This window comes from Punica granatum, chromosome 1 (assembly GCF_007655135.1).
Source record: "Punica granatum isolate Tunisia-2019 chromosome 1, ASM765513v2, whole genome shotgun sequence".
In the NCBI taxonomy this organism is placed as follows: domain Eukaryota; kingdom Viridiplantae; phylum Streptophyta; class Magnoliopsida; order Myrtales; family Lythraceae; genus Punica; species Punica granatum.
In genome coordinates, this window is record NC_045127.1 from 1,900,091 (window position 1) to 1,926,241 (window position 26,151).

The 26,151-nt window shown below is 36.8% G+C and overlaps 2 protein-coding genes across 4 annotated transcripts; one reads left to right on the forward strand and one right to left on the reverse strand.

Moving 5' to 3' along the window:
* Positions 1-8,636: 8,636 nt before the first annotated feature.
* On the forward strand, positions 8,637-9,515 carry LOC116192219. The gene has a single exon (XM_031520697.1). The coding sequence runs from the start codon at positions 8,694-8,696 to the stop codon at positions 9,351-9,353; it is 660 nt and encodes a 219-aa protein (XP_031376557.1). The 5' UTR covers positions 8,637-8,693; the 3' UTR covers positions 9,354-9,515.
* Positions 9,516-12,241: 2,726 nt separating this feature from the next.
* Positions 12,242-20,460, reverse strand: LOC116192059. 3 transcript variants are annotated; one of them, XR_004154009.1, is made up of 24 exons: positions 19,850-20,460; positions 19,602-19,673; positions 19,194-19,237; positions 19,014-19,125; positions 18,788-18,859; positions 18,603-18,665; positions 18,209-18,286; positions 18,026-18,118; positions 17,717-17,836; positions 17,152-17,238; positions 16,749-16,955; positions 16,619-16,666; positions 15,696-15,950; positions 15,269-15,375; positions 14,905-15,149; positions 14,663-14,731; positions 14,502-14,566; positions 14,203-14,372; positions 14,053-14,131; positions 13,632-13,887; positions 13,409-13,476; positions 13,198-13,306; positions 12,741-12,803; positions 12,242-12,558 (listed from the first exon to the last, which is right to left on the reverse strand). XR_004154009.1 is itself a non-coding variant. In XM_031520474.1 (24 exons), exons 1-24 carry the CDS (start codon positions 20,177-20,179, stop codon positions 12,478-12,480), a joined length of 2,871 nt encoding a protein of 956 aa, XP_031376334.1. In that variant the 5' UTR covers positions 20,180-20,457; the 3' UTR covers positions 12,242-12,477. The 3 variants fall into 3 exon arrangements, 2 of the variants coding, with proteins under 2 accessions (XP_031376334.1, XP_031376335.1); XM_031520474.1 differs by having other exon boundaries at positions 13,409-13,454; positions 19,850-20,457; XM_031520475.1 differs by lacking the exons at positions 19,194-19,237; positions 19,602-19,673; positions 19,850-20,460 and adding an exon at positions 19,238-19,277 and having other exon boundaries at positions 13,409-13,454; positions 19,014-19,087.
* Positions 20,461-26,151: the final 5,691 nt, after the last annotated feature.

Here is a 26,151-nt window from a genome sequence, read left to right on the forward strand (position 1 = left end):
GTGTTTGCTCAAAAATTAGGAGCAATATAAGAAATGTTTTATGGAAGATCGATATTCTGGACATTGTTAGTCCCTTGGTCCGCCCAACGTCGATGAGGTTCAGGCTCTGGTGAATCAAGAACCGACCGATCCTTATGCGTCTCGGCTTTTACTGAACTATTAAGCTGGCTAGGCTTAGTCAGTTAAAGGTGGTGGGCCGGCCCAATTCCATCATGGATCAGCCCAGGTGGCTCCATGGACTTCTTCACTTATGAGAGGGAGAAGTTTGGGCTATCATAGTGGCTTTAGAAGGGCCCATGGCAGTGGAACCATATGCATCGTGATTTTATGCATAGAGAGCTTCCACGATTTCGGGGGACCTTCGCTTTAATATGTTCTCTCCGTCGGGTTTCAATGAAAGTCCATGAGCTTATTACGGCATAGAGGAAGGGACACAAAGGCAAATGGAAAATCCCACTGGTTCGCGCCTTTTCCGATATGAAATGTCCGCTTGTTTAATTTCTATGCTGCTCCTCCTCATGGTCGGTTGAGTCTTATCATCGGGAACAACCGAATTTCCAGGAACATTTGGAACATTTCGTTTCTCAGTTGTTCATTGATGACCCAACTTTATCGGGAGTAATAAAAAAAAAATTTTGGATTTTGGATTATCTCGAAAAACATTATGATATGATTTAGATTTGTACGTACAATTATTGATGAAATTAATAATATTCCTTGGAGTTGAACCCAATCTCTGAAAATCGCCAAGTGAATAATGGATTTCGACATACTGGCACGTACCAGCACTTTATTGGCACTGCTTACCTAAGCACTGGAACTGGAAGTCCTTCGACCCATTTTTTTTTTCCCTCCTTCCCTTATCTCTCTTTTAATTTGTGCTTAAATTTACTGATAATATATATCAATAAGATTGGTTCAAGTCGTACGACGTTCATTCCCTTTAAATAATGATCGCAAGTTCGAGTCTTGTGAATGGTGAAAATCCTTGATTTAGAGAGTTTTAACTCTTAGTGAACTGATCCTGCTCGAATTGAATTAGTTAAAACTCATTGGACTTCCGGACGTTAGAGTAAAAAAGAAATTGTTAATCATATGAATGATAAATAGGTGCTTAATTAATTCTGGATTTCCACCCACCCAATGTCGTCTGCTCTGCACGCAAAAATCCAAATATACTCCGTTTGGTTTCGTAATCGAATTTTAAAATTTTAACTGTAATTTTAACTCCACTCACTACATAACAAAAATCAATTCTTCAAAGTCAAAAAGGTGGAGCCCGTACATAAATCCACATACACCTCCATTATACTCTATTCAATTTTTAATACTAAATTCTCTCAACTATTCATTACTTTTTCATATTTTTTCTCATAATTCAACAATACAATCATTACAATTCAATTAAAATTAAAATTTAACTCAACTCAACTCTACTCTAAAACCAAACACACCATACACATGTGTATTGATCAGTATCATAGTAGAAAAATGTGTAGAACTAACTTATATATCAGAAGATGCATGTCGATCTTGAAATGGTTTTTTTCAAGAAATAAGTGATTGATATTCGGGTTGATTCGAGTCGGTGGTCATTAATTACCCAATAATTCGAAGCTGAATAACAATGAATAGGGGCGGAGCTAGGTTTGGACTTAGCGGGGGCGAGATTCTTGAGGAGTCGAATTATATGATAGTTTTCTCGAATTAAGGGGATACACATAAAAAATTTCATTAAAATTTGAATAATTATACGTAAATTTCTCTAAGGCGTGAAAATTCTAGGAGGGCGATTGCTACCTCTTGTCCCCCTCGGTACATCCGTGCCAATGAATGGCATGAAAGGGACTTGAGACATCTCTATACATATTGAGAGGACCTATCAATGGGATAGTTGCGTGAAATTAGTGGACATGAAATGCAGAGCAAGGGAAACCAAACACAGGACATATGCCCACATTAATTGTTGAGGGACATCCACAATGCTATGCTTGCTAGGGACGATCTCCAATCAAAATGTTGGTGCCAAGAATCCATCAAACCTTTTCGCTGCGATGAAAACAAGAAATAATTATCAGGTGCTCTTGACGTCTAACTCCTATGGACCTGCCCTACTAACCTAAAGTATTGCACCTTATAACACGAGAGGCCACAAGAACACATAATATGTGAATTAGCTGCATGTTAGAGAGAATAATATATAGCGAAATGTGCCAAAAGTCTATTATTGTTGGATATATAGCTAAAAAAATTAAAAATATATGAATGTAATACTTAACAGAAGAAGCGTTGTCAAAAAAAAAAGGCTTAATGCACGGGTACTGAAAGAGATACACTACATTAAACGACTCGTAATATATTAGAGTTCATCACTTCATCAACAATATTATATATATTAATTATAGCGTCTACTTAATTATAATGAGATGAAATTAGAAATACTGGATGTAAAAGGGAATAAGAAGTCCTAACTAGTCACTATGGTATCGATTCATAATCTATGGATAATTAGACATAAATTATATTTTTGTATTGAGAAAGATCAAACAAGGAGGCAATAATTGATGGGTATCGACTGATATGGTATCGATTGAAGTTCATTGTACACGCCCGCGAAATAATGGCGTGTGTGTACTGGACCATAACTAGCTATAAATAAATTGATGGGAATGTCCCAAAGAAATTAAACCATGCGCACGAGGGGCTTCTCGGTTGGATCCAACCTGTAAGGGTGTCCTTCTAATTTAATAAAATGGTTGCATACTACATGTTTTTTTTTTTTTCGCTAGGAAGTTTTAGCCTGACTGCATGTAATGTTTCATATCATATTTATTTATTTAGCAGATCAACATCCCTTATTATTATTATTGTTATCATCATCATCATCATGATAATAACAATAATAATAATAACAACCAAGGAATTCCGAAGGCCGACACACAATTCTATCAGGCCTGAGCTTTTCATTTTTTTATTATTGATATTAACTTTTTGCATGTTTTCATAAGTTAAATAAAGGAAAAGTAAAAAAATATCCCTCTGATTTGAGGTTGGGACAAATTGCATAATGAAATTTTTCTATGGACAAATAACACATGTGGTTCATTTCGCGAGGCGTAATGGACCTTACCGTTAATTTTTTCATCATTTTTGATCCTCAAACTTTTCTTTTTTTATTAGTACCCTCAAACTTTTAATTTTTTTTACAATTTGATCCTAAAATTCGAAAAAAAAGGGGAGAAAGGGGCTTGAGCCGCAGGTCGATGACTTCGACCCCACCACCGTGGTTGCCGACCCCCACAAAGGATGTCGAAAACGTCGAGGGTTGGATTGGGATTGCCGATTGGTGGCTCTAGTTCCTGAATCGATCAGGATCTCGAGTTTGAGATCTCGGACGATTCGAGAGGGGGCACCAATTAGTGGCCTTGACCCCACCTCCATACCATATGGAGTGCATGCGACCTAGATGGTGGGGTCGGGGTTGGCCTTGGCCCCTTCCTTTTTTTTTTTTTTCGAATTTTAAGACTAAATTGAAAAAAGCCGAAAGTTTGAGGGTAATAATGCAAAAAAAAAGTTTGAGAACCAAAAGTGATGAAAAATTAATTGTAACGTTCGTTATGTCTCACGAAGTGAACCATATGATATTATTTATCAATAAAAAAATCGCAAATCCAATTTATTTTAAACTCAAAAAGATTTTTTTGCACTTTTTCCCCTTAAATAATCCACCAAGGATAGCTTTTTGCAAGTTTCCATCGAGAGAGGGGCATTTTTCTAAGTTCAACTCCAGGTGACACGCACGCTGAAAGTGACGGCCATTGGGTCATGACTTGGCCCTTTCCCGCGTTTCCCATCCTGCGCGACATGAACAAATCGAGTCAAAACAGTCAACGATATGCCAGGCTGGCAGCGTCCTAGCCAGCCGCCACTCACTCACCTCTTGCCAAATGACGCTTTTACCCTTCCCCTCGATTTTTGGATTCTAATAGGATGAGACGACCTCGGTCGCCCTTTTCACTCGCCGCGTTAAACATGCGAAGACACATAAGTTGACGATTTTCCAGAGGCAGATTACGCTTGATCACAAATTTAAGTACCAAAAGCGTATGGAAAATTCGACATATGACATCCAGGACATCCCAAATCGTCGATGTTGTACACGATTCTGCTGCAGGCTGACATATAACTCGCACTTCTTTTGTTTGTTATATAAATAAGTTCTCTGATAGATATGGTAACTGATCAGTTACTGTCAAGGTACAAAACAAAATGACACTGTCAAACTATGCAAGGTTACTGTCATTATTAGGACGGTTAATTCCTCCAACAAAAGATCCCCTCTATGATAATAAAATAGAAAATTTGTCCTGATATTTGTATCTACATGTTGTGAATTAGATATATCTGTATGACTCCAAAACATAAAGAAAATAGCGACGCCATATATATCGAAAAATACATAGGAATTAATGTATACTGATAGATATTGACAAAATGTCCGTAACAAGTTGTAACTTGTGTCGATTTTGTATATGCATTGAGTAGATTGTAGTCTAGGTTGATGCCGAATGTATCGCATATTTACTAATAATAATAACGTTCTGTCACCGGTTCCTCGATTGTATGTGCAAAAGAATATTGAAATGATCGGACTTTCGACTAAATGACACACATCAACACATTACACGCATTTTGGGAGTTTCTTGAATTCGTTCTGAAAGGACCAGGAATAGAGAGATCGATCATAGTAAGCTCGGTACATCCCAAAAAGCCATGCATGTCAGGTTCTGAGGAAGATACCTCGGGCATAAAGGCATAATTTGAGTTAAAAGAGTTCAAGTAACCAATGGGAGAACTACAGATAGCAAATTGAAATTTATAAAATAATAAAAAATTCAGAGTTAAATATAAATAATGATGAAACACCCTGCTCAGAACAAATAAAGAAATAATTCAATTCAGTCCATTTTAATTTGGTCGATCCGATTCAATTCAATCAATTGTAAATGAAAGTAGACATTTTGATCGCTAGCAGAGAGTTATTTAGAGGGGTATATCGGGGATTCTGAAAATTGTCCGATTAGGATTTGTATTTATTTGGTGCGGGTGCAAACCCAACCCCCTTTGTCCCCAGAAGAGCACTGGATTTGGAGTTCTTTTATAAAGTTTCTGCCAGTCCCCATCCTTCTTGCTCACTTTCTGCAAAGTTTAGCAAAAAAAGCCATAAATATTTAGAAATTTTTTACCCAAAAAGATATAATTAGGAATTATAAAATGTCCCCGACAACGATGGATCAAATAACTACTTAATTAATATCAAGATCATAAGATATTAATTAATATAACTACTTACAACATGTGAAAGAGCCTTATTTAGTATTAAAAAAAAACTACTGACCAATATAGATTGGTTTAAATGGTTCAACACTTATTCTCCTCATGCAAGATCTTGAGTTCGAATATCGTGAATGGAAAAAATCCATATAGGAAGAGTTTTACCCCTTTAGTGGGTCAACTTGACTCGAGCTATATTAGTCAGGGCTCTTCTGAATACAAAGATACATAGAAAAAAAAAACCTATTGACTATGTCCTTGAATATTGGTCCCATTTCATTTTTCATCTTCCTAAGATTTATATCTTTTTTCGGTGTTTATTATGGTATTTGAAAGCCTAATGGCCCCCGACTAATCAAATTTAAGTCGGATAAATGCACTAAAGGGGTAAAATTCTTACAATATATAGGACTCCCGATGCTCTCTTAATATAAAAGTTCCTCCTTTATCGCAATTAACAATGTTCTAGAATATAAAATTTTTAAGGTATCACCTTCCAAAAAACATACAAATTTTGTGAGAAGAGAATTCTCTTTAAGGGTTTTGGGTTCCTTTTTTGTTTAGCGGCCTCATTTTGAGATTTTTCATCATTGTATTCTTCACTATTTATTATTTAATAAGAAGTAATTGCCGAGTCGCGAATTTTACCACATATATCTATGTGTAATTTCTTCTCTTTTGCTTACTAGCTTATTAGTCCCAATACTTATTTAGTAGATTTTGGTCGTAATGCTTGATGGAATCAATTAACAGAAATGACAACAATATTACTCTCAAGGTGAACTGTATAAAATTTCACTGGACCTATAAGCGCTTAGGCTAATCTTCAACTCAAAAACTTGAGCTTCTAGATTATGGTACCAAATATCTTATAAACTCGTGGATTTCTATTTAATTTTCATTGGATAATCTCTCTCAATACACGTTTTCATGTGGCACCGTGTGGTCTTTCTACACATGCCATGTGAATTTTAAACACCAGCTCTGAACAATTTACCTCAAGCATGGCTCTCATCTCTTCCAGACTCGGGCCTTAACTACCTCGAGGCGGGCCTCTTCTTCCATACTCGAGCGCGAGGGGTCAAACCAACTACGAGCCGAGCTTCTACTTCCGGACTCGGACTTCACTAACTACAAGTTCCACACTCGGGCCTGGCACGATGTAAGTCCCACAAGGGTGCTCGAAAGCCTAATCCCCTGTGATACCATGTAAAATACCCGCTTGGGCTTACACGGACTTGAGCCTATGTGCAACCCAAAAGCTTAAGTTAATAAATTGTTGGACCCAAGCCTCATATAAGCTTGTGGTTTATTTCTCATTTTTTTTTTCCGTCTGGGACAGCATATCTCAACATCCACCCTCACGTGGCAATGTGTGGTCAAGCGCGTGCCACGTGCCCTTAAACAAATACTCGCCCCCAACAACTATTCACGAGCCGGGCTCATCTTTCGTGATCTGGCGAAAGGGGAATAACACAAGACGCTCTTCTGGCTGCTCTCGGACATACTGGGCTTGGCGCGGTATCGGTGCTCATGCGTGCATGGGCGCACGCACGCATAACCTGTGCTCTGATACCATATTAAATTTTCATGGGCTTATATGGGCTTTAGCTTATTTTCACTTAAAAACTCAAGCTTATAAACTCGTGGATTTCTCTTTAATTTTTCCGTGTGGGACAATCTCTCTCAACACCCATTTTTACGTGGCATCGTGCGGTCTTTTTCACTCTTTACCTACACCTGTCACGTGAACACTTAAACACACACCCTCAACAATGTACCTCACGCTGGACTCTCATCTCTTCCAGACTCAGGCCTTAACTACTTTGAATTGGGATTCTTCTTCCACACTCAACTTTTGGGGGGGGGGGGGGGGGGGGGGGGGGGGGGGGACGAGTCGAGCTTCTATTGCAGGACTTGGATTTCACTAGCCTCGAATTTCACACTCGGGCATGGCACGGTGTGAGTTCCTACACGGATGCGCGGAAGCCTAATCTGCTCTGATACCATGTAAAATTTCACTGAGCCTATAAGCGATTAGGCTCCTCTCCAACCCAAAAGCTCGAGCTTCTAAGTTGTAGTACTTAATCTCTTATAAACCCGTGGATTTCTCTTTAACTTTTTTGTGTGGGATAATCTCTCTCAACAAAGTGTCTCAATTAATAAACCCATTATGATGCATATATAAAGTCCGCATTACACGGCCTTACTAATACTCATTTATGTAATCATGCACCAAGAAAGCACTCTTAAGTTTAACTATAACGTTCACAGAATGGTACAGTACTTAGATATATTTCCTTCGGCGGCACAGGCAAAACTCACCTTTCGTAAACCTCTCATGTCAAATCAGATTTGTCATATCCATATCCCTTTTTGCGTGTGTGTATGTTGGGGGGTGTGAACTGTGAGAAGTTATTGAGTGATCCTACCTCGCCGCGTGACGTGAGAAAGCACCAATCAAATTGCATGAAACTAGGGATTTAGTACTTGCTTATCACTCGGATAATTGCTATAATTATTCTTCATTAAATGATTCTTATTGGTTCTTCCTCACAACGTCATTTGAGGTATGATCATCTAAAATTTTCTCTTCAATTTTTCTGATGCGTCGAGGAAGTTCACGACCTTGCCACTTGGGAAGAGGGACAACCATAGGAACGACTAAACGACGCCATAGAGGAGGGGGTGACCCTTGAGTCAGCTCGTAAATGAGGGCTCCCGGTTGAAGAGCACGAGAGTTGGCGGTGAGGTAGTGAAGAACAGCTCGGGCTGGCAGCTGCGGCGGTGAGGCACCAAAACCAGCTACACACGGAGGGCATGTAGGCAAAAGCAACGATCTATGGGAGGGAGAAGAAGGAGAGTATACAGAGCTGGAGGTCCTCCAGGAACTCCGCGAAGGGAATCGCATGGGAGCTCCAATACATGATTGATTGCACGGAATTAAGAATCGATCTTTCTGGATCGAATCGAAAGTTCTGAAATTTTTTGATGGGCAAGAGGAGATTTGAAGGGAAATCAGGTAGAGAAGAGAGATGGGCGTGAAGGAAGACGATGAACAGTGAGGAGAGAAGGGATGGGGCACATTTTGAAAAATATTAAAAAGTTTAGGTCATTTCAAAATTTTAGAAAGTTTGTAGTGAATTAAAATAGAGTTTTAACTCTATAACCAAACAAGTTAGGCATGTCCATTGATCTACATATGGTAACTTCACATGATCTACATATGATAACACAATGTATATGTGAATATCCATTGTTTAGACATGCCATTACACATAGACGACCATGCTCTCTCTCTCTCTCTCTCTCTCTCTCTCTCTCCATCTGTATAAATACCGACTCCACCTTGCATTTCCATGCAATACAACCCAAAGAGAAAATCCCACTCCATTAGAAAAACCCCATATCATATCACGGCATCCTTGAAAATGTCGACCGAGTTATTTAAGAATCAGGACGACGTTATTGTCTTGGAGCAGCCTCTGCCTGCCGGCCAAGAACCAGAGCCTTCCGATGACATGAAACAGGAAGAAACGATGATAATGCGAATCAACACAAACATTGTGCAGACACTATACGAGGCGCTGTACCAGGGGGACACCGAGACGGTATCGAGCCTGCTGGCGACCGACCTGGAGTGGTGGTTCCATGGTCCACCCCGGTGCCAGCATATGAAGCGTGTCCTCACAGGTGAGTACACCCCTAAGGCAGCAGCCTTCAGGTTCGAACCGAGAGACGTGACGGCTGTGGGCACAGCCTGCGTTATCGCTGAGGGTTGGGAGGGGGCTGACGCGTACTGGGTCCATGTCTGGACCCTCAAGGACGGGATCATCATCCAGTTCCGGGAGTACTTCAACACCTGGCTTACCGTGAGGGACATGACGACGAAGGCAAAGCGACCTGTTGATCTCGGGTGGGGCAGTGGCAGCACCAGGCGTGGGAGCCGCACTCTCTGGCAGAGCCGGCCCAGGGACCTCTTCAACCGCTCATTGCCAGGGCTCTTGCTGGCTGTCTAAGATTCATGAATACGAGTTTAATTTGGACCATTTGCAAATTTCATGAAAAGGTTTTCCGATGTGCTTAATTAGCAATTATCACCTAATTATGCAATTAAAGAATGATCAAGAAATTAATCTGTGTATGTGCTCTTTTTAATGGAACTAGTTAAGTGATGATCATATCACTGCATCGGCCGTTTAATTTCTGCTTGTTGCTTCACCAACAAGCAGCCGTCTTTCGAGGCAAGCGTCAAAATTCAAATGTCCTAATCAATAAATCATCCTATGCATACAAGTTTAAGCTGAAAATATGAAATGCTTAACCCGAGGTACGTACTGCTCGCCTTTGGTTGATCTAATATTTAGAATGTATGTATGTATGTATGTATGTATATATATATATGTGGATGGATAAAGAAGTGATCATCATCTATATATATAAGTAAAATTGACTCCCACAAACATTTAGTAGAGATATAGTCAATAGAGTTATAATTGTCAATTTGCTTCATCAATTAATAATTTTTGTAATTTTTTTTATATTATTTTAAAATTTGAAAGAAAAATACAAAAGGGAGTTTATTTGTTCCTATTATTGATATAATTGCAATATTATTTTAATTATCAAATATATATATATAAGTAAAATTAACTCCCACAAACATTTAATAGGGTTATAGCTAATAGGGTTATAGTTGTCAATTTGCTTCATCAATTAATAATTTTTGTAAAATTTTTTTATATTATTTTAAAATTTGAAAGAAAAATAAAAAAAAGTTTAGATGTTTCTATTATTGATATAATTGTAATATTATTTTAATTATCAAATCCATCTATCAATACTTTGTATATATAGTAGAATGCACTATTTAATGTACATAAGAGCAAACTCCTTCAAACTAATATAGCCTAGAAAATTGTCGATCAAGAAGTGATAATAAATGCAAAAATCGATTTTTAGATAGAATCCAATCCAATATATAGATATATTATCTTTTTAATACAAATAACAATGCATAATATCATAAATATGACAAATTTAATTTTTCAAACTTATATAATCTAGAAAATTATTAATTAAGAACTGATAAATGCAAGAATCGCTTTCTAGATAAAATTTAGTTCAATAAATGAATTAATATATATATATATATATATATATATATACTTCAGCTAAATGATTTTTATATAAATGAAAATGCATAATTTCATAAATATAAAAAAAATTAGATTAATATCACGGAATAAAATCTCCAATTCTCCATGCCGAGGGAGGATACGCAGTGGAAGTGGGTGTGCTATAATGATCGACGTGCAATCCAATCTTAACAAAATTCAAACGTTTATTTCCAAGTTACCACTGATTTAGCAAGCTACTCAGGCCGAAAGCCTTGAAATGGGTAAAATAATATATATTCATTATCCGGTCAAGAAATGAAATTCATCATGTAAGATTTCGATATGTGACATAGTTGATAAAGGTGTTTCACCGTCCCCGAGATATTATTTTACCTAAATATAAAGTATTGTATCCACGAGATACAAGGAAGGAAGAAGAACAAAATTTTCCTTATTCATTGTTGGTTAAACGAGAACCTTATCATGATATGCTCTTTTTTGCATCTCGACATTAAACTTAGATAGATGTTTGATTGCTGTGATTGGAATAACCTGAATATATATATATATATATATATATATATATATGTCGCTTTGATGGCCAATCGATATCCTCAGAGATCTCATGACTGAACGTGTGTGCACGTGTGGAATGCCTTTGGACCACACCAATCATTGAGCTTCCAATTGTTACCTCACACTAATTATTGGTTTATTATATGAATCATTACTCCTGCAGATACATAGACGAAGATAGGATCATTTAATCAATTGACCACTCTGATTTTTTTAATGTATAACTAATACAAGTTATGATCATATTAGACGGATCAGCCACATTCAGATGCATCTTCTAATCGATCAATTGTGTGGGCCTATTGATATATAATATGTCAGTGAGTCCGGCTGAGGACGAAACTAGTTTAATGGGGATTGATCGAATTACGCATACCTCAACTCTCAGGAAGAGACTATCTGTACGGATGGATCGGCTGGTTTAATCTAAAACCGGCCCATTGACGTGAATGTTATAGCAACGGGTCCCCTAGTCTGGTGCCACTGAATTTCAAGCTGCATCGACAGTGACATTATTAAATTTAGGGTAAATTACAAAAAAAAACCCAAATTTTGCAAAATGTCTCAATTTTATCCTAAATTTTGTTTTGTAACAGAAAAAACCATAAGTTTTCTAAAATGTCTCAAAAATGACCTCCGTTATAACTTCCGTCAATTTTTGCCTACGTGTGACCTACGTGGACTGTTAAAGGGACCCACCATTAGCAACAAAAATTGACGGAAGTTATAACGGAGGTTATTTTTGAGACATTTTAGAAAACTTATGGTTTTTTTTGTTACAAAAATTTAAGACAAAACTGAGACTTTTTACAAAATTTGGATTTTTTTTTGTAATTTGCCCTTAAATTTATTAACGGGTCGAACGGACTTACTATGCTTTCCCCCCAACATTAATTAGTACGGGCTGTCCCTATTCCTACGTGTTGGAGAGAGTAGAGTTTCATCGTATGGGCCTAAAAAAAGGTCCCAAAACCATGCCCACGAGGGTATGGCCTTTCCATTGAATCCAACCCACTGTCTCATCGTCTCATTATATATTTTTTGCAATTTACATTCAATATTATGTTTTGCAATTTATTTATTTATTCTGGCTATAGATTATTATGTGACCAGCTAGAGAGGGCTCCACTCATATATAAATGCCGATGCAGATCGAATTTTCAAGACCCAAAATCGATATGATCCAGAAATTTTTTTGTAGACATGGCCCATGAATTTCTCAAGGTAACTCGAGAAGATTGCATTCCACTCCCATCACAAACATTGCACAACAACATTGAAAATAAAGTTTACAGATGAGAAATTAAACACGAACTGTCGGCTTTCCCGTAGTCATGAGATATTTTTTACACTATTGAGGGTGTTTGTGGTTCTAGCTAGAGCAATTCGTCCTTGGTCGGCGGAATATGTGTGTAGTAACTTAGGGAATTTCTTGGACTTACAAGTTTTATAGAGACCTTTCCGATGACAAATCAAGGAGGGTTCGGAAGAACTGTTGAGGATACATTGGAGGTTGCTCAGTCAGTGCCTGAGATGCATAAAGAGAAAAGGCATGCATGTCATCAGGAAGTACACAAAGTTGTATCCCGAGAGGGCAATGGAAAAAAATGAAATCTCTGGTTCTGCCGGTTGATCTTTTTAAAAACAAATATACATTTTACGAGCTTGCGCACAAAAGATTCACTGAGACAAACCAACAGTTCATCTTACCTGATGGATTAAAACTGTCGAGGGAGTCATTCCAGGCACAGTGTTGACCTCGATAATCAAAACCTGCAACAATGCAATCTATTATGAATACAAAAAGTACAATTTTTAAAAATAAATAGAGCAGATCTGCATGTGGCTCTTCAACAATTATCCCTGTATTTACACCTCGACGCATGTAATCTCATATGAGCCCAAATGATAATCTTTTAGCATGAATTACATAGCAAAATATTGACGAGAATGTATTCAAACAGAACCTTCACTTTGATGGAACATACTACAATCTAGAACCGAACGTTGTTTCCTTGAAAAGGATATTTACACTTAAAAGCAGCTCCTCTGATCTTTGTCGCGGATCAAGTCAAAACGGTGTATGGAAAGAAGGCGTCAGGCCTAGTATTATACCCGGAAAAGAATGATTCTTGGAAACATGTACGTTAATGTGGAACTAACATACCTCTCCACTGTCCACATTCACAAACGCATCGATACGTGAGAATCCTTCGAGCTGCAGAGTATCTGCAATTAGCTCAATTCGTTGTTTACATTTCTCTAATGCCTCAGCACTGCACCAGAAAACCCACATCAGAATCAATTATTCAAAGGGTGAAGAGAGTCAGTGGTTCAAGATAGAAAGGATTTCACTTTCAAAGAAGTTCTTAACAAACCTCATAATTGATGGCGGCGGTGGAGTCAGATTGATGCCTGTTCCACCTGTTAAGCAAGTCATGTATGCCTGTTAGATCACCAACAAACAAGTAAAAAGCATAGAAGTTCCGACATAAGATAAAAACAATAGAGGGGGGTAACAAAATTCTCGCAAGCTCAGTTAGAATATTACCTTCATAATATTCAGAAGATAATATACCTTATCTATGAACAGAATCTTACCTTGGAACTTTTCTTCGAGCGATAGGATATCACCGGCTTCCTTGACAGTAACACTAGGACTCAGTGAATGCATCAATCCATGTTTTCCAATTACACCAACTGTAACTTCCACCCATCGACTGGTTCCTTCCCAGACAAGGCTTGGCGTTTTTTCTTCCATAGATTTGGATGAGACAATAATTTCATCAGTCTCGATGAACGGCTCAAAGATTAAGAGCTCTGGAGGAGGGTTTGGCATCTCAATCATCCCATGTGCCTGACACCATTCAAACAACAGAGTCATACAAGCAAAAGCAGCATGTGGAGATCGGCTTTCTCCTCAAATTCTAACAGCAGAATGTATTTTCTTTGGAATATATAGGTAATTTTCCCACGTACCCAAAGTTTCAGAGACAAACTAGTTTTAGCAAAAGATCACTACCTTTGAAAAACTATTGGGAGGAATTTGCAGAAGTCCCTCTTCCAATGCTTTTATATACACTAGGAGATCCTCTGCAGAGCTGCGTCCGAGGAAGACATGATTAACATGGTCGAACTGTAAGATATTAATGAACCTAGGAGTATTTCTTACCAAAGTCTTGCAACCCCAGTAGAGCATCCATCCCTTGCTGGCTTGACACAAATAGTTTCACACTGGAGCTTTGAAGTTATATCCAGCCAAACATCAACTGTTGGCTTTTGCAGCAAATCCCTTTTCTTCCATACTTCTTTCTTTATTGTAAAAACACCGAAATCTTCTAGCTGTTCATTGTTGGAGATAACAACAAAACATTGATAAAGTAGCTCACGCTTGATTGAAAAAATATTACCTAGAAACTATAGCCTGTCTTTCTGAGGAGATACTATAATACACGTTAGAGGATCACATACATGGTTTAGAGCAAGAGATGTGGCAACTTTGTCCATGCAAATCTTTGAAGCAGCAACACCAGGACCTTGACCGCGGGAAACATTTCATGTGCAGAACTGTCAGCCAGTTTAACAAGAAAACACCTTCACAGTTTCGTACTACAGCATGGATTTTTACAGACCTGTATAGGGAACTCCTTCAGCCTCTAACAATGACTGTAATGTCCCATCTTCACCAATGCCTCCATGCACTGCAGATAACATCACAGGACAGAATGAACTACTCCATAATATAAGGAGCACTTCCACCTAGATTTTAATCAGAGAGTTGTTTTTCAAGTAAAACAGGTACAGAAGTCTACAATGTCCCATATCATTGCTATATTGCCAAGAGGAATATCTTAAAAAAAAAAAAACAAACCACCTGCAACGAAAACTGTCGCTTTGACTCTCCGAGCCAGGGCAATCCACTCTTTCAAAGAGTATTTCTCTGGTAGTTCATCACCAATATCGAATCCAGAAAACCAACTTTGCTTCTCCAAACCTTCCGTGAGATCATTCATCACTTGGTTTCTTAGTAGGGATGTAAACGCAGCCTGTTTCGGCTCAATAGCCTCAACACATGCATCCAGAACTTCTTCAGTTGTGTGTCTTAGAACGAGAGAGTAACTGCAAGAAAAAGAGAAAAAGGAATTGCTGCTGCCGAATACTATGTGCTACTGTGAATACCACTTTAAAAAAAAACACATGTTACTGGAGACTTAAAAATTTCCTAATTTAACACTTACGGTAACGTCCAAACTGCCCAGGAGCTCAAATCAGAATCCTTCTCATGTGAAGTTGCGCTTGATGAATGTTCACATGAAGGGGCAAGCAAACAAGGAACTACTTCGAGCTGTTGACACCAAAAATCACAAGAGGACATCAATACACCTCGTGATGCATAAACTTGCACAGAATTATTTATAATTTTCACACAAGGCTAATCTGTTTCATTTCATATTGGTCAATGCTAGTATCCATATAGTCTGTTCGTGTTATCAGAGCAATGAAAGACAGTCAAACAAATACCAGGACTAGCAGATATAGCTAGTCCATGGAACAGTTATGGACTTGTACAATGTTAGAATTGACAAAAAAAACCACAAAAAAGAAAAAAGGAAAGGAAAAAAAAAATAAAGAAGAGAATTTTATGTAAAAGGGTAAAAGTCTCACGTCATCATATGCTTGCAAGTTGAGCCAGACGTTTGTTCCACTCATAAGGGAGACTTGCCGTTCTGACGTGTTTCCTCCAAAAACAACAAAGGCTTTGGATGCTCTCTCAGCTCTTTTAGAAGTCTCAGTCAGTTGCAAAAAATTGGGACTTCTTCTGGAATGGCCTGATAAATTGACGCTTGATGCCAAATCTGGAAACCTTAAGCAAGCATGGTGTATAATGCTTTGAAGAATGTTTGAGTGAGAAAATCCCACCTGAAAATTACAGTAGGCTTGTCAAGGAAAAATACTCCTCTTGCAAGAATATGCCATGGCAAGATCAAGTGAATCGACCTCAATAGTGAATTTATCATGAATGGTATTAAGTAATAACAGACATATATTTATAGCGCTTTTATCTAACAAACTCATATGGTCAGAACAGGTCCCAATGATTCTTTCAATTTTCTTATGTATCAGTCTTTGGTTCAAGTATCCATACCTGAATACTTGTCTCTCATTAAATCCTTTCACACACTCGCCGTTCATCCTTATTCTAGCCTATGCATGAAAAGGGTGTAACGTAATTATATATTTTTGTGCCTTCAGCTAACATGCTTAAACTTTCAGAAAGGTGGCTACACAATAAATATGTTCCAGCTTGCAAAACATTTTTTTCAGAGTGGTAAAGAGGGCAAAGATCTCTCAGCTTTCCACACATATGATAACTATGTTAACGAAATTTCATTATTATACAGTGCTTTTCGACTATAATAATTTAACAGCTTAACATATCCAGAATTTTCCGGGATGGTTACATTATTAGAGACCGTATGCAGAAAGTTTGATATGTGGCTATATTCTAGAGTAGAACAGATCTGTGGCAGCTACAGGATTTGCCTTGATGACCATAATACAAGCTTGCAGTAGGTAAGTGCATGTACCTTTGAAGCTTGCTGAAAGAGAAAGCTCGTTTGCTCCATTCCACTAATCTGGATCAGAAATTGAACTTTAGGTGAGGTACAGTAATACATCATTGCTAATGCTGTGGGTAGAGGACATCAGTAACCTCACCAGATTTATGTCCGTAAAAACTATGGTACCATAGTCAGTCTTCCCAAATCTGTCCTCAGAAGTCAATGCATGGAAAGTAGGAGGCAAAAACCACCCATCAATCCGAGCAAAGTCACGAAGACCAAGCTGTTTGAATAAATGTGATGCTCCTTGGCGAATTTGTTCAACTACGCCTACTGGAAAACGAGGTGGAGTGTGATAAGCAACCTGCAAACAATTTGTTAGAATTATAGCAACCATTAAGTTCCACAAATCAAAACTAGTTTCATGTATAGTAGTGAACTCAAACTATGCATTCTTCCAATTCCCATAAATATATGCTACATCCGTTTGGGATATGATGAACATATGCATATCTGACACTTTATGTTAAACAAAATGTAGATCAGGAAGTCCTCTTCACCTGCTGTGTTGGAAGATATTTTCTACGGTAGTTGAAGATTGCATCCTTTTCCCTGACATCAACTGTGCCATGAAATCGGAGTTCCACCTGACCCGATTGTATCATTAGTTTATGCACACCATCAGACAAACTTGCAAATCTTAACTAAAATCAGATACATTACCCAGATGTTTCAAGAAAATTTTCAGTTTAAATAAAATTGACACACCTAACAACGAAAATTTATAGTCAAATGACACTGTATAGCTTCAATTCAAATTATCGAAGATCACACCCAAATAATCTTTACCAGTCAAAGAACATTTATTCTAGAATAGTATCCTACTAGCTCTTTTAAGATATTGAAAACCTGACCTATCTTTTTTTTTTTGGGGGGATAAGTAACCTATCTTTTTAATCAAATAATTTATAATTCACTCTGGCCGTTGCCTCTTCCACTAAACAGCAGAGGGTCTTTCTAACCATACAGGTGACAAGGAACTAATAGTAGGCAAATCTATTCCAAGCATATTGGAGAAAAAATGGAGTCCTAGCTCATAAAGTCAAAATCAATGGCATCGGATACCTCAGTTGGCAACAATGTGACGGGATTGCTATTGGAACCAGGGCCCACGTCAAGGACAATGGCAGTGAATTCGCATCCTCCTTCGAGAAAAATCTCAACAAGCACCTTATCATCAATTCCCTGAAAAGATATTGCACTCCTATGAGGATAACAAAAGTGGCATAGTGTGTGTAGGTCAAACTACAATATATATACAGCTAAAAATTCTCTAGACTCCCACGTATGTCCTGAATTGATCCATTAACTTCAAGGACAGAATTGGTGTTAAAAGAAAAGCACTACTTCTGGGATTTGGATAAGCTCATCTACCTCTAGTATAAGATCTGTTGCTTTTTTTAGGGAATCTGCAACACCATATGCAACTGTTACACCAATGCTTGATCCTGCTCTCGCTGGTTTTACCTGTAAGAGAATGAAAGAGAAATCCAAGTCGAGCCACATCCTTGCATTGTCATGGATGTTCCATCGCCATCAGAAGAAAGTGGGACTTACCACCACTTTTCCCCTTTGTGGGTCCAGTTGGTTTAAAGTAAACCATTTTGCCAGTTCAGATTCTTGTTCATTGGACCCCTAAACAAATAGAAACTTCAATAAAAATTGTAGAGACAATTGAGGTACACATTTTGCTGTCTAGTTATAAAGAAACAGGGGGTGATTCATAGTGACATTGCAAGTAGCACTTAAGCAAAGAATAAAGCTCGTACTGAACATGTGCGTTGATATAGTTACATGTAAATACATGGCTGCTAATTTGCATATTGTCATGAGTTATAGGAGAATATACTCACTTATGTTTGGAACATGAACATAATAATACTTAATGACATTCAACACACTCAGAAGCAGAGAGAGAAGGGCACATAAATAACTTTCTTCAGTAAGATACCTGAACCAGAAAACTCGGCACTGTCACAAATCCTAATTTATTCAGCTCCAAGGAGGCATGATACTGCCACAATAATTGGGAGAACAAATATATTATAATTAAATAATCTCAAGCCTAAACTCTGGTTTTTGGACTCGAGAAAAATAAAACATCTTCACCAAAAGCTAAATGGAAATTGGTTTTACCTTGTCAAATGCCTTGCAACACTCTCTGGATCCAGTACCGACAAATGGAATACTGGTTTTCTCCAAGAGATCCTGAAAAGGTCAAAGAGAAGTTGGATTTACTAATCTTCAGCAAAAATGATTTAAAAATGGCCATTTTACAGATGGAAAGCATGTGTGCTTAAGGCTGTTTTCTTCAATTTTAATTAACCAGTCCAGAAGTCTCATCAAAGAAGAAACAACCCACCTGGATGCCACCATCTTCTCCAAACTGACCATGAATCACGGGGAAAACTATGTCCACAGAAGCCGCTAAATGCGCTGCAAAGTCAGACAGAGACTGAAAACTCTGCGCAAGGCTGCAATGGCAGAATGTCAGCAATATCATTTAGTAGTACAAGTTTACCAGATACAGTTGCTAGCTTACCTTTCAAGTTTGAAATCGAAATCGGCAGGGGTATTTGAGTATACCTGCAAATTTGCAGTGGAGCAGCATCACCTCATCTAGACTGATCACATCCAATTGAACTACTTCACACGGGCTATAAAGCCTACTAGTTTAATTCAAAAGCTTACAACTGTTACCCAAGCAAATATCTAGATAGCTAAAAGTATGGGCAGGCTAGGCAGACAAGAGTGCAGAGGTTTTTTGACAATCGGAGTCCAAGTACATCAAGATTCAAGAATGCCATCTAAACCTTAAACTGGCACTCATGTTCAAGGAAATATATGCAATGAGAAGATTAAATTTTGACAAGACTTGAGAACCAGCTCACACTAATGATCTCACAATTATTATGGTATGAAGTAAATGGAGTGGAAAGATTAGGCAAACCTGAGCGGAAGATATAGCAAATGCATTGAGATTGCTGTCAATGTAATAGCAGCTGACATGCAAATCATCTCCCTGTTATGAATCAAAGCAAACACATCAAATCAGACATTCGTGGAGAACAAGGAAGACAAGGACAGGTAATAAAATGCGAAGTAGACAGCATCACCGAGTGATCGACACGAACTTTGACATGCAAAATTTTATCAGCGCCTACGCTTTCAATCGTCGTTACTCGTTAGCAGCATCACCTGTATGTGATCGAGGACCGATCGCGCCGAGTTCAGAGAAATTCCCCGCTCTGCCGACGGACCACCGCAGATAAGCCCGACTCTCAGAGCCCGACCTTTCTCCTTCTGCTCAGCAATCCGATCATCCGCCACTGCCATAACCTCGGACACCGCACACGAGACTCTAAAATCACAGCACCAGAACTTCAAACTCCGAGCTCCCGAGCTTAAATTCACTCTGAAAGAGCTCGGTGAGCTCAGAAACGAACGCCGAGCTGCCAAGAGGGCCTTCGAGTCAAGGACCTCGTTCCGCACTGCCGAGAAGGCGGAATCCAGACCAAACGACGCCATTGCAGAAAGCGGGAGACAGCGAGGGAGGGACTGGGCGAGTTGAGCTTCGGCGATGGAGGTGAGGTAGTATTATAGTGAAGTAGAGAGCTCACTTCCAAGCTCGTCATTCAGCTATGGTATTGGTGACTGATCATTCAATTCAACTTTCTTCGTGTCTCTTTCTCTTCGGAGGAGCTCTGAAAACTTTTTTTTTAAAAAAAAATAAAAAAATAAATTGGGACGGCAGAGCAGAGTGACGCCATGGTTGGCTCCTCCTACCCTCGCCCGTTAATGGCCGTCTCTTTGCGGGAATTTCTTTTTTTAAAAAAAAAAAACTGGCCCCTTATTTATACTTCTTGGAGATTCTTCTCTTCGCAGAGAGTAATAAACAAAAAAAAAGTTTATTTTATTGCCAGAAGGACGTGTCGGTTTGCAATGGCCGGAGATTAGAGTAGTTGATTCCGATTTTGGAATCTTTGCTTTTTTATTGACGACAATATTAATGGATTAATTAGTCTGATTATATGTGCTTTTTATATTTATAAATTTTAATTGATATTTTATATATTATAAATATTAGACGTATAATAAATTTATTTCATTATTGGATGAGACTATTGGACCCTCAAAAAATGAAGGCTTGAAAAATATAAAATTATTTAATAAAGTCTTTTCATATTTTATTAAAAAGAAATGTGAATCGGAGATTTATCACAAGTTAAGGGATTATTTTTGGAAACTCCTTACCCCTCGAATCAGAGACTTGTGGAAGCTATCAATCGCTCGAATATGAAACTTTATTAATGAATTATGGTTTGGTTGTCTTTTAAATTATTTAGATATGCCTATAGGTTCCATTTAAAGAAAACAAAAGAAAGATCGAATTTTGTGATATGATTATAGCTTGAGTAAAAAACCATACCACGCTGAAACCGAACAACCAACCCGACTAGAGCTTTCCCAATTGAATATACTAGGTTGAATTAACGTGGGTTGATTCAAGTGTTTCGACGCTTGTTTCGCTTAAGTAAAGTCTCGAGTTCGAATCATTGTAAATACAAAAAATTCAAACCGAGAGAGCTTTACCTCTTAATGGGCCAACTCAGTTCAATTGGACTAATTGGGACCCAATTGGATTTCTGGATACTATGTTTTATACCGAAATGTACCAGGTTGAAAGCCTCCTCCTTTTCACGGGCTAATCGGGAACTATGAGTTTGGGCTGATGCCCCCCTGCGGCCGATTCTTTCATTGGACCAGTCCAAGTAGCCGTTAGGATTATGAAATCACAAGTAGACCTTTTCCTAATTGGGCCTGTCCTCCTTAGGCCTTAGTTTACTAATCCAGATTGGGGCCCACAGAGCTTTTCCTAATTGATCTTTCTATTTTTTCTATCAGAAGAGTGAGATCCTTCCATATGATCGAGATCTGATGGATGAAAATAGGGATCTAGAGCTGACGGTATTGATCTTCCGAGCTGACAAAATCCATTCACGAGTTGATCCAGTTTAATATGATCTCCGGTTCCAGTTCAATATATAGTGTGCAATCGACTATATGTCAGGTATGACCCATATATATTACAACATCAGCATATGTAGTTACTTTATCCATTAGGTAAGACGTGACCAGTACACACACTGCGCTCATCTAGAAGCAATTAGGGCCCATAATCAGCATATATCCACGATCGTACTGCTTGATAGTACAGTGAGGATTAATTGATCTATCCATATGCCTCTACACAATAAGAAATAAGATAGTAAAAACTCCAGCTAAAAGAGTTTGTTGTTGCAGTCGCTTAACTGAGATGTTCTAGTCATCACACAAAAATCTTAATCGAGTGCGGGAAGGGCAAGTTGTCATGTAGGGAAAACCACCAAATTAATCGATATCGATGTCTCATTCATATCTTTGCCTTGAGCAAAAGAGGATCTCGCGGTGGGGTTGATCTGTTGTTATTTCGGCAAAGGACAGGTTTCTTTCGGCCCCTCTCTCTATATGTATCTATCTGATTAACACTCTGGTCCTATTCGAAAACCTCAAAAGCCCTAAATAAGGATCACTACGATCTCATTAAAACACGTGAAGGCCGTGGTTGGTTTGGTGATATTTCCCTCTTACATATATATATATATATATATATATATCATTTCAATCACAAAGTAAGTGCACTTAATTATGGCTTCAATGGAAAGGACGGACTTCGTCAAGTTGATGCTCAGCACTCGGAAAGTCCCATCCCGAAAACGACCCTCCATCGATCGGTCCATCTTCCCTTTTTCTCATCTCATTCGCTCGGCAATCGTAATGACAAAAAAACTGAGCTTCTCGGCCCTTTCTTGTTACATTTCCTTGGAATTGCCCGAAGGGGCCCGTTTGACCGTAGAAAGCCTTCTTCATAAACACAAGAAAATCAAAGAAAACGAGGTTTGAACTTCAATCCATAAGATATGGTTTTTCAATGGAAGTACTAATTATTCTTTTCCATCTTTTAAAGGAATCTCTATACTTACGCTAGCTCTAAAATGATTGGCTTACACAGGCATGGAACGAGGAGGGTGGCTGACGGAGACAATCTCCCCCTAAAATTTTGATATTATAAAGAAATTTATATATTATGATCCAATTTCTTTTATAAAAATCCTTATATTCTCCTCTTAAATGGGAAATATTATCATTCTATGTCCCCTCCAAGAATTCACCCCCCTCAATCGAAATCTTGAATCCATCCCTGAGGTTACTTTGAATAACGGGACAATGGCACACCGATGTTGCAATGGCGATTGCATAATATGACGCTCGGCGGTAAATTACTGCATATTTCTAATGACACTTATGCTCGCGCGAAAGTTACATCTCTCTCATGCTGCATGCACGTTGTTAATGCCTCTGATGAGAAATTAGAACCACCCCAACACTTTCTAACACGTCTCTGTGGAAAAGGCTCGAAGGGAAGGAACAATAATTTTTTCGGGTTATTCGATTCTTTTCTTTTCTGTCATGATTCAGTGGAGGACAAATTGTTCTCCTCCCTTTTTTCCTCCCCTATTAATCTCCTTCTCTTTTGGGATAGTATAGAGGAGAACAAATCACTAAGCCAAAGATGGCTTTAAAATTAATTGAGTAAGAAAAAGGATTATAGAAAAAGGACAGGTCTGATCAAATATTCCTTACCATCATCGATCCCTCCCTGCTTTTCCGGTGATTAGACAAATTAATTAAATAAGTTATTCTAGTAAATAATAATAATGATAAAAATTCAAAGCTTGGTCGTCGACTCGATTGGGGTCACTGATGATCGATCCACCTGAATAGTGCTCTGTTTGTCTGCTAATATAATATATAGATAATAACGACTTTATAAAAGTACAGCGAATTGTAATTGGGACGACGACGCACTTAAGTTCTCGTACTACTGTACCTATTTAACATGTCACTTGAGCTGATCTGCAATCACCCTCAATAGTGAAAATTGAAGTTTCTTTTTAATAATTAATTAGTCTTTTGATGAATAATAATTAATTTGCTAATATATAATAAGTCAGCACTCTCTGCTAATATATATGACGCCTGCATGACCAAATAATTATGTAATAATAATAATAATTAATCTGCATGACCAAAAAAAAAGATGTAAATACTTGAATAAATATTGTGGCAGAAATTAATATTTTTACGAAGAACGGAATTTTTAATTCGATAGGTTATTTAAGTTAATTAAGAAACTACTCGCAGTCATAAATGATCTCTATCATAATTTTACATTAAGGTTGGTTGAAAATGCCTAAAATATATATATATATATATATACATGTATATATAAATATGTATGAGTTCACACACATATATATAAAAGAAAATGAAGTCGAAAACTGAATTCTCATGCTGTCATATCATCAAAAATAAGAAAACGAGATAACACATCATCATTTATCATCATTCATATAGTAAAAAAAAAATTATATTCTTTTATAATATAAAAGTAGTTATATATTCATAATATATTATCAATTTAATTATGTAAATTTCAAATTTGCACATATCCACATACCTATATATAAGGTAATTCTAAAGAAAATTCGTAGATATAATTTCTTTCTTTCAATAAAAATGTCAATATTAAGTATAGTTGTTTGGGGAATAAATCATGTGGTTACATTTATGCTTACTCATGATTCTCTTTCATTTTATGTTAATAGTAAATTTTCAATTATGATTTCATTGCTTACTATACATAAAAATATATTTAAATCGTCTTTTCTTATTGCAATAATCATATATAAGATCCTATAGATATTATAATGAAGAAGACTTCTCCTCACTTTTTTTGGATTTACTCTTTCTTCTTGATCGATTGATATGGATTTTTCACAAAGAATTACATGTAAGAGTAAGTTTTTGCATTCTCTCCTCCATTTTTATTTTGTTGAACTTCATTTTTGTTGAATGATTTCTTTTTTTTTTTGGTTATATTTGAAATTGAGCTTATAATATTATCTTTGATTTTTCATTGGGACCTTTAATCCAATTCCAAATTGGCTTCTCAATAGTAACATTCTTTTGGTTTATTTGCCCTTAATATTTTTTTTTCATTCCTTTTCCGTTGAAGATTTTCCCATAAACTTTGAATTGAGTAAGCTATACATTAGGATGATGATTCTTATTATTATTACATAAAGTAAGATTTTATGTATATGGGACTTTAGAAGGATGTTGATTTTTGGATGTAAGGATAACTAATTGGAATTTTTCCTTTTGTTTTTTTCATTTTATTCAGACTCCAATTCCAGAATGACTTCTTAATTGTAATACTTTTTTCCCTTAATATTTCTCTTAATTCTTTTACGTTGAAGATCTTTTCTCATAAACTTTGAGTTGAGCAGTTATACGTTAATATAAATTATATGATTTACCAAAAAAAATTAATATAGATTATATGTATATATTGATTCCTTTTGCATATATAACAATATATCTCATTTTTATTTTATATATGCATATATATTGATTTCATTATTTGTGTGTTTGAATTTAGAAATTTTTTTTAACTCAACTCAATTCAACTCAACTCAACTCCACTTATCTTCAATTCAACAACACAATTATTACTTCTTTCTTTTTTTTAACTATTCAATTCAATTTTTAATACTAAATTCTCTTAACTATTCATTACTTTTTTCACAATTTAACAACACAATAATTACTTTATCTTAACTATTAATTACTTTTTCACACTTTTTCTCATAATTCAACAACAAATTATTACAAACCAATTAAAACTAAAACTCAACTCAAGTTAACTCTAAAATCAAAATATATCAATTCTTTTTCCATACATAACAAAATATATTCTGTCTGTAGTATATATATAAGCACATCATCAGTTTAATTATGTAAATAATATATTTGGTAAAATATATCAAATTTCTTATTTGGGTTTAGTTATATGAAATTTTTATACTTGATCTTTTTAAATTATTTTAAATCGCATATAAATGGTAAAAGAATTACAATAAAAATATGTAATAGGGTATGTGTATATATATATATATATTTCTATTCCAATTATGTATATATTATCATAGAATTTTAAATATTATATTTCCTTTAATTGAATTTAGATATCTCTTTAGTTAGCTATAAATATGTATTTTATACTGTTCATATTCTTTAACAAAACAACAATCAATTTGTTGGGAAAAGTAGATGCCCAAAACGAGATACGAAAATAAGGTAATAAATCGAACACCAAATATACATGGCATCATGATTCTCGAATTACGACATGTTCTTCTATTTCTTCACTATTTGTTCGGAACTCTCAAATCCTGCTCCAATTCAAATGGCGGAAGTTCCGATCGACTTCATTAAATGAGATAACTTTTTATACAAGAGATGATTCAATTTTTTTTATATATATATATATATTTCGTTAGAAATTTTGAGACACTTTAAAATTTTGTTAGGGATTTAATTAGGATACCAATAAA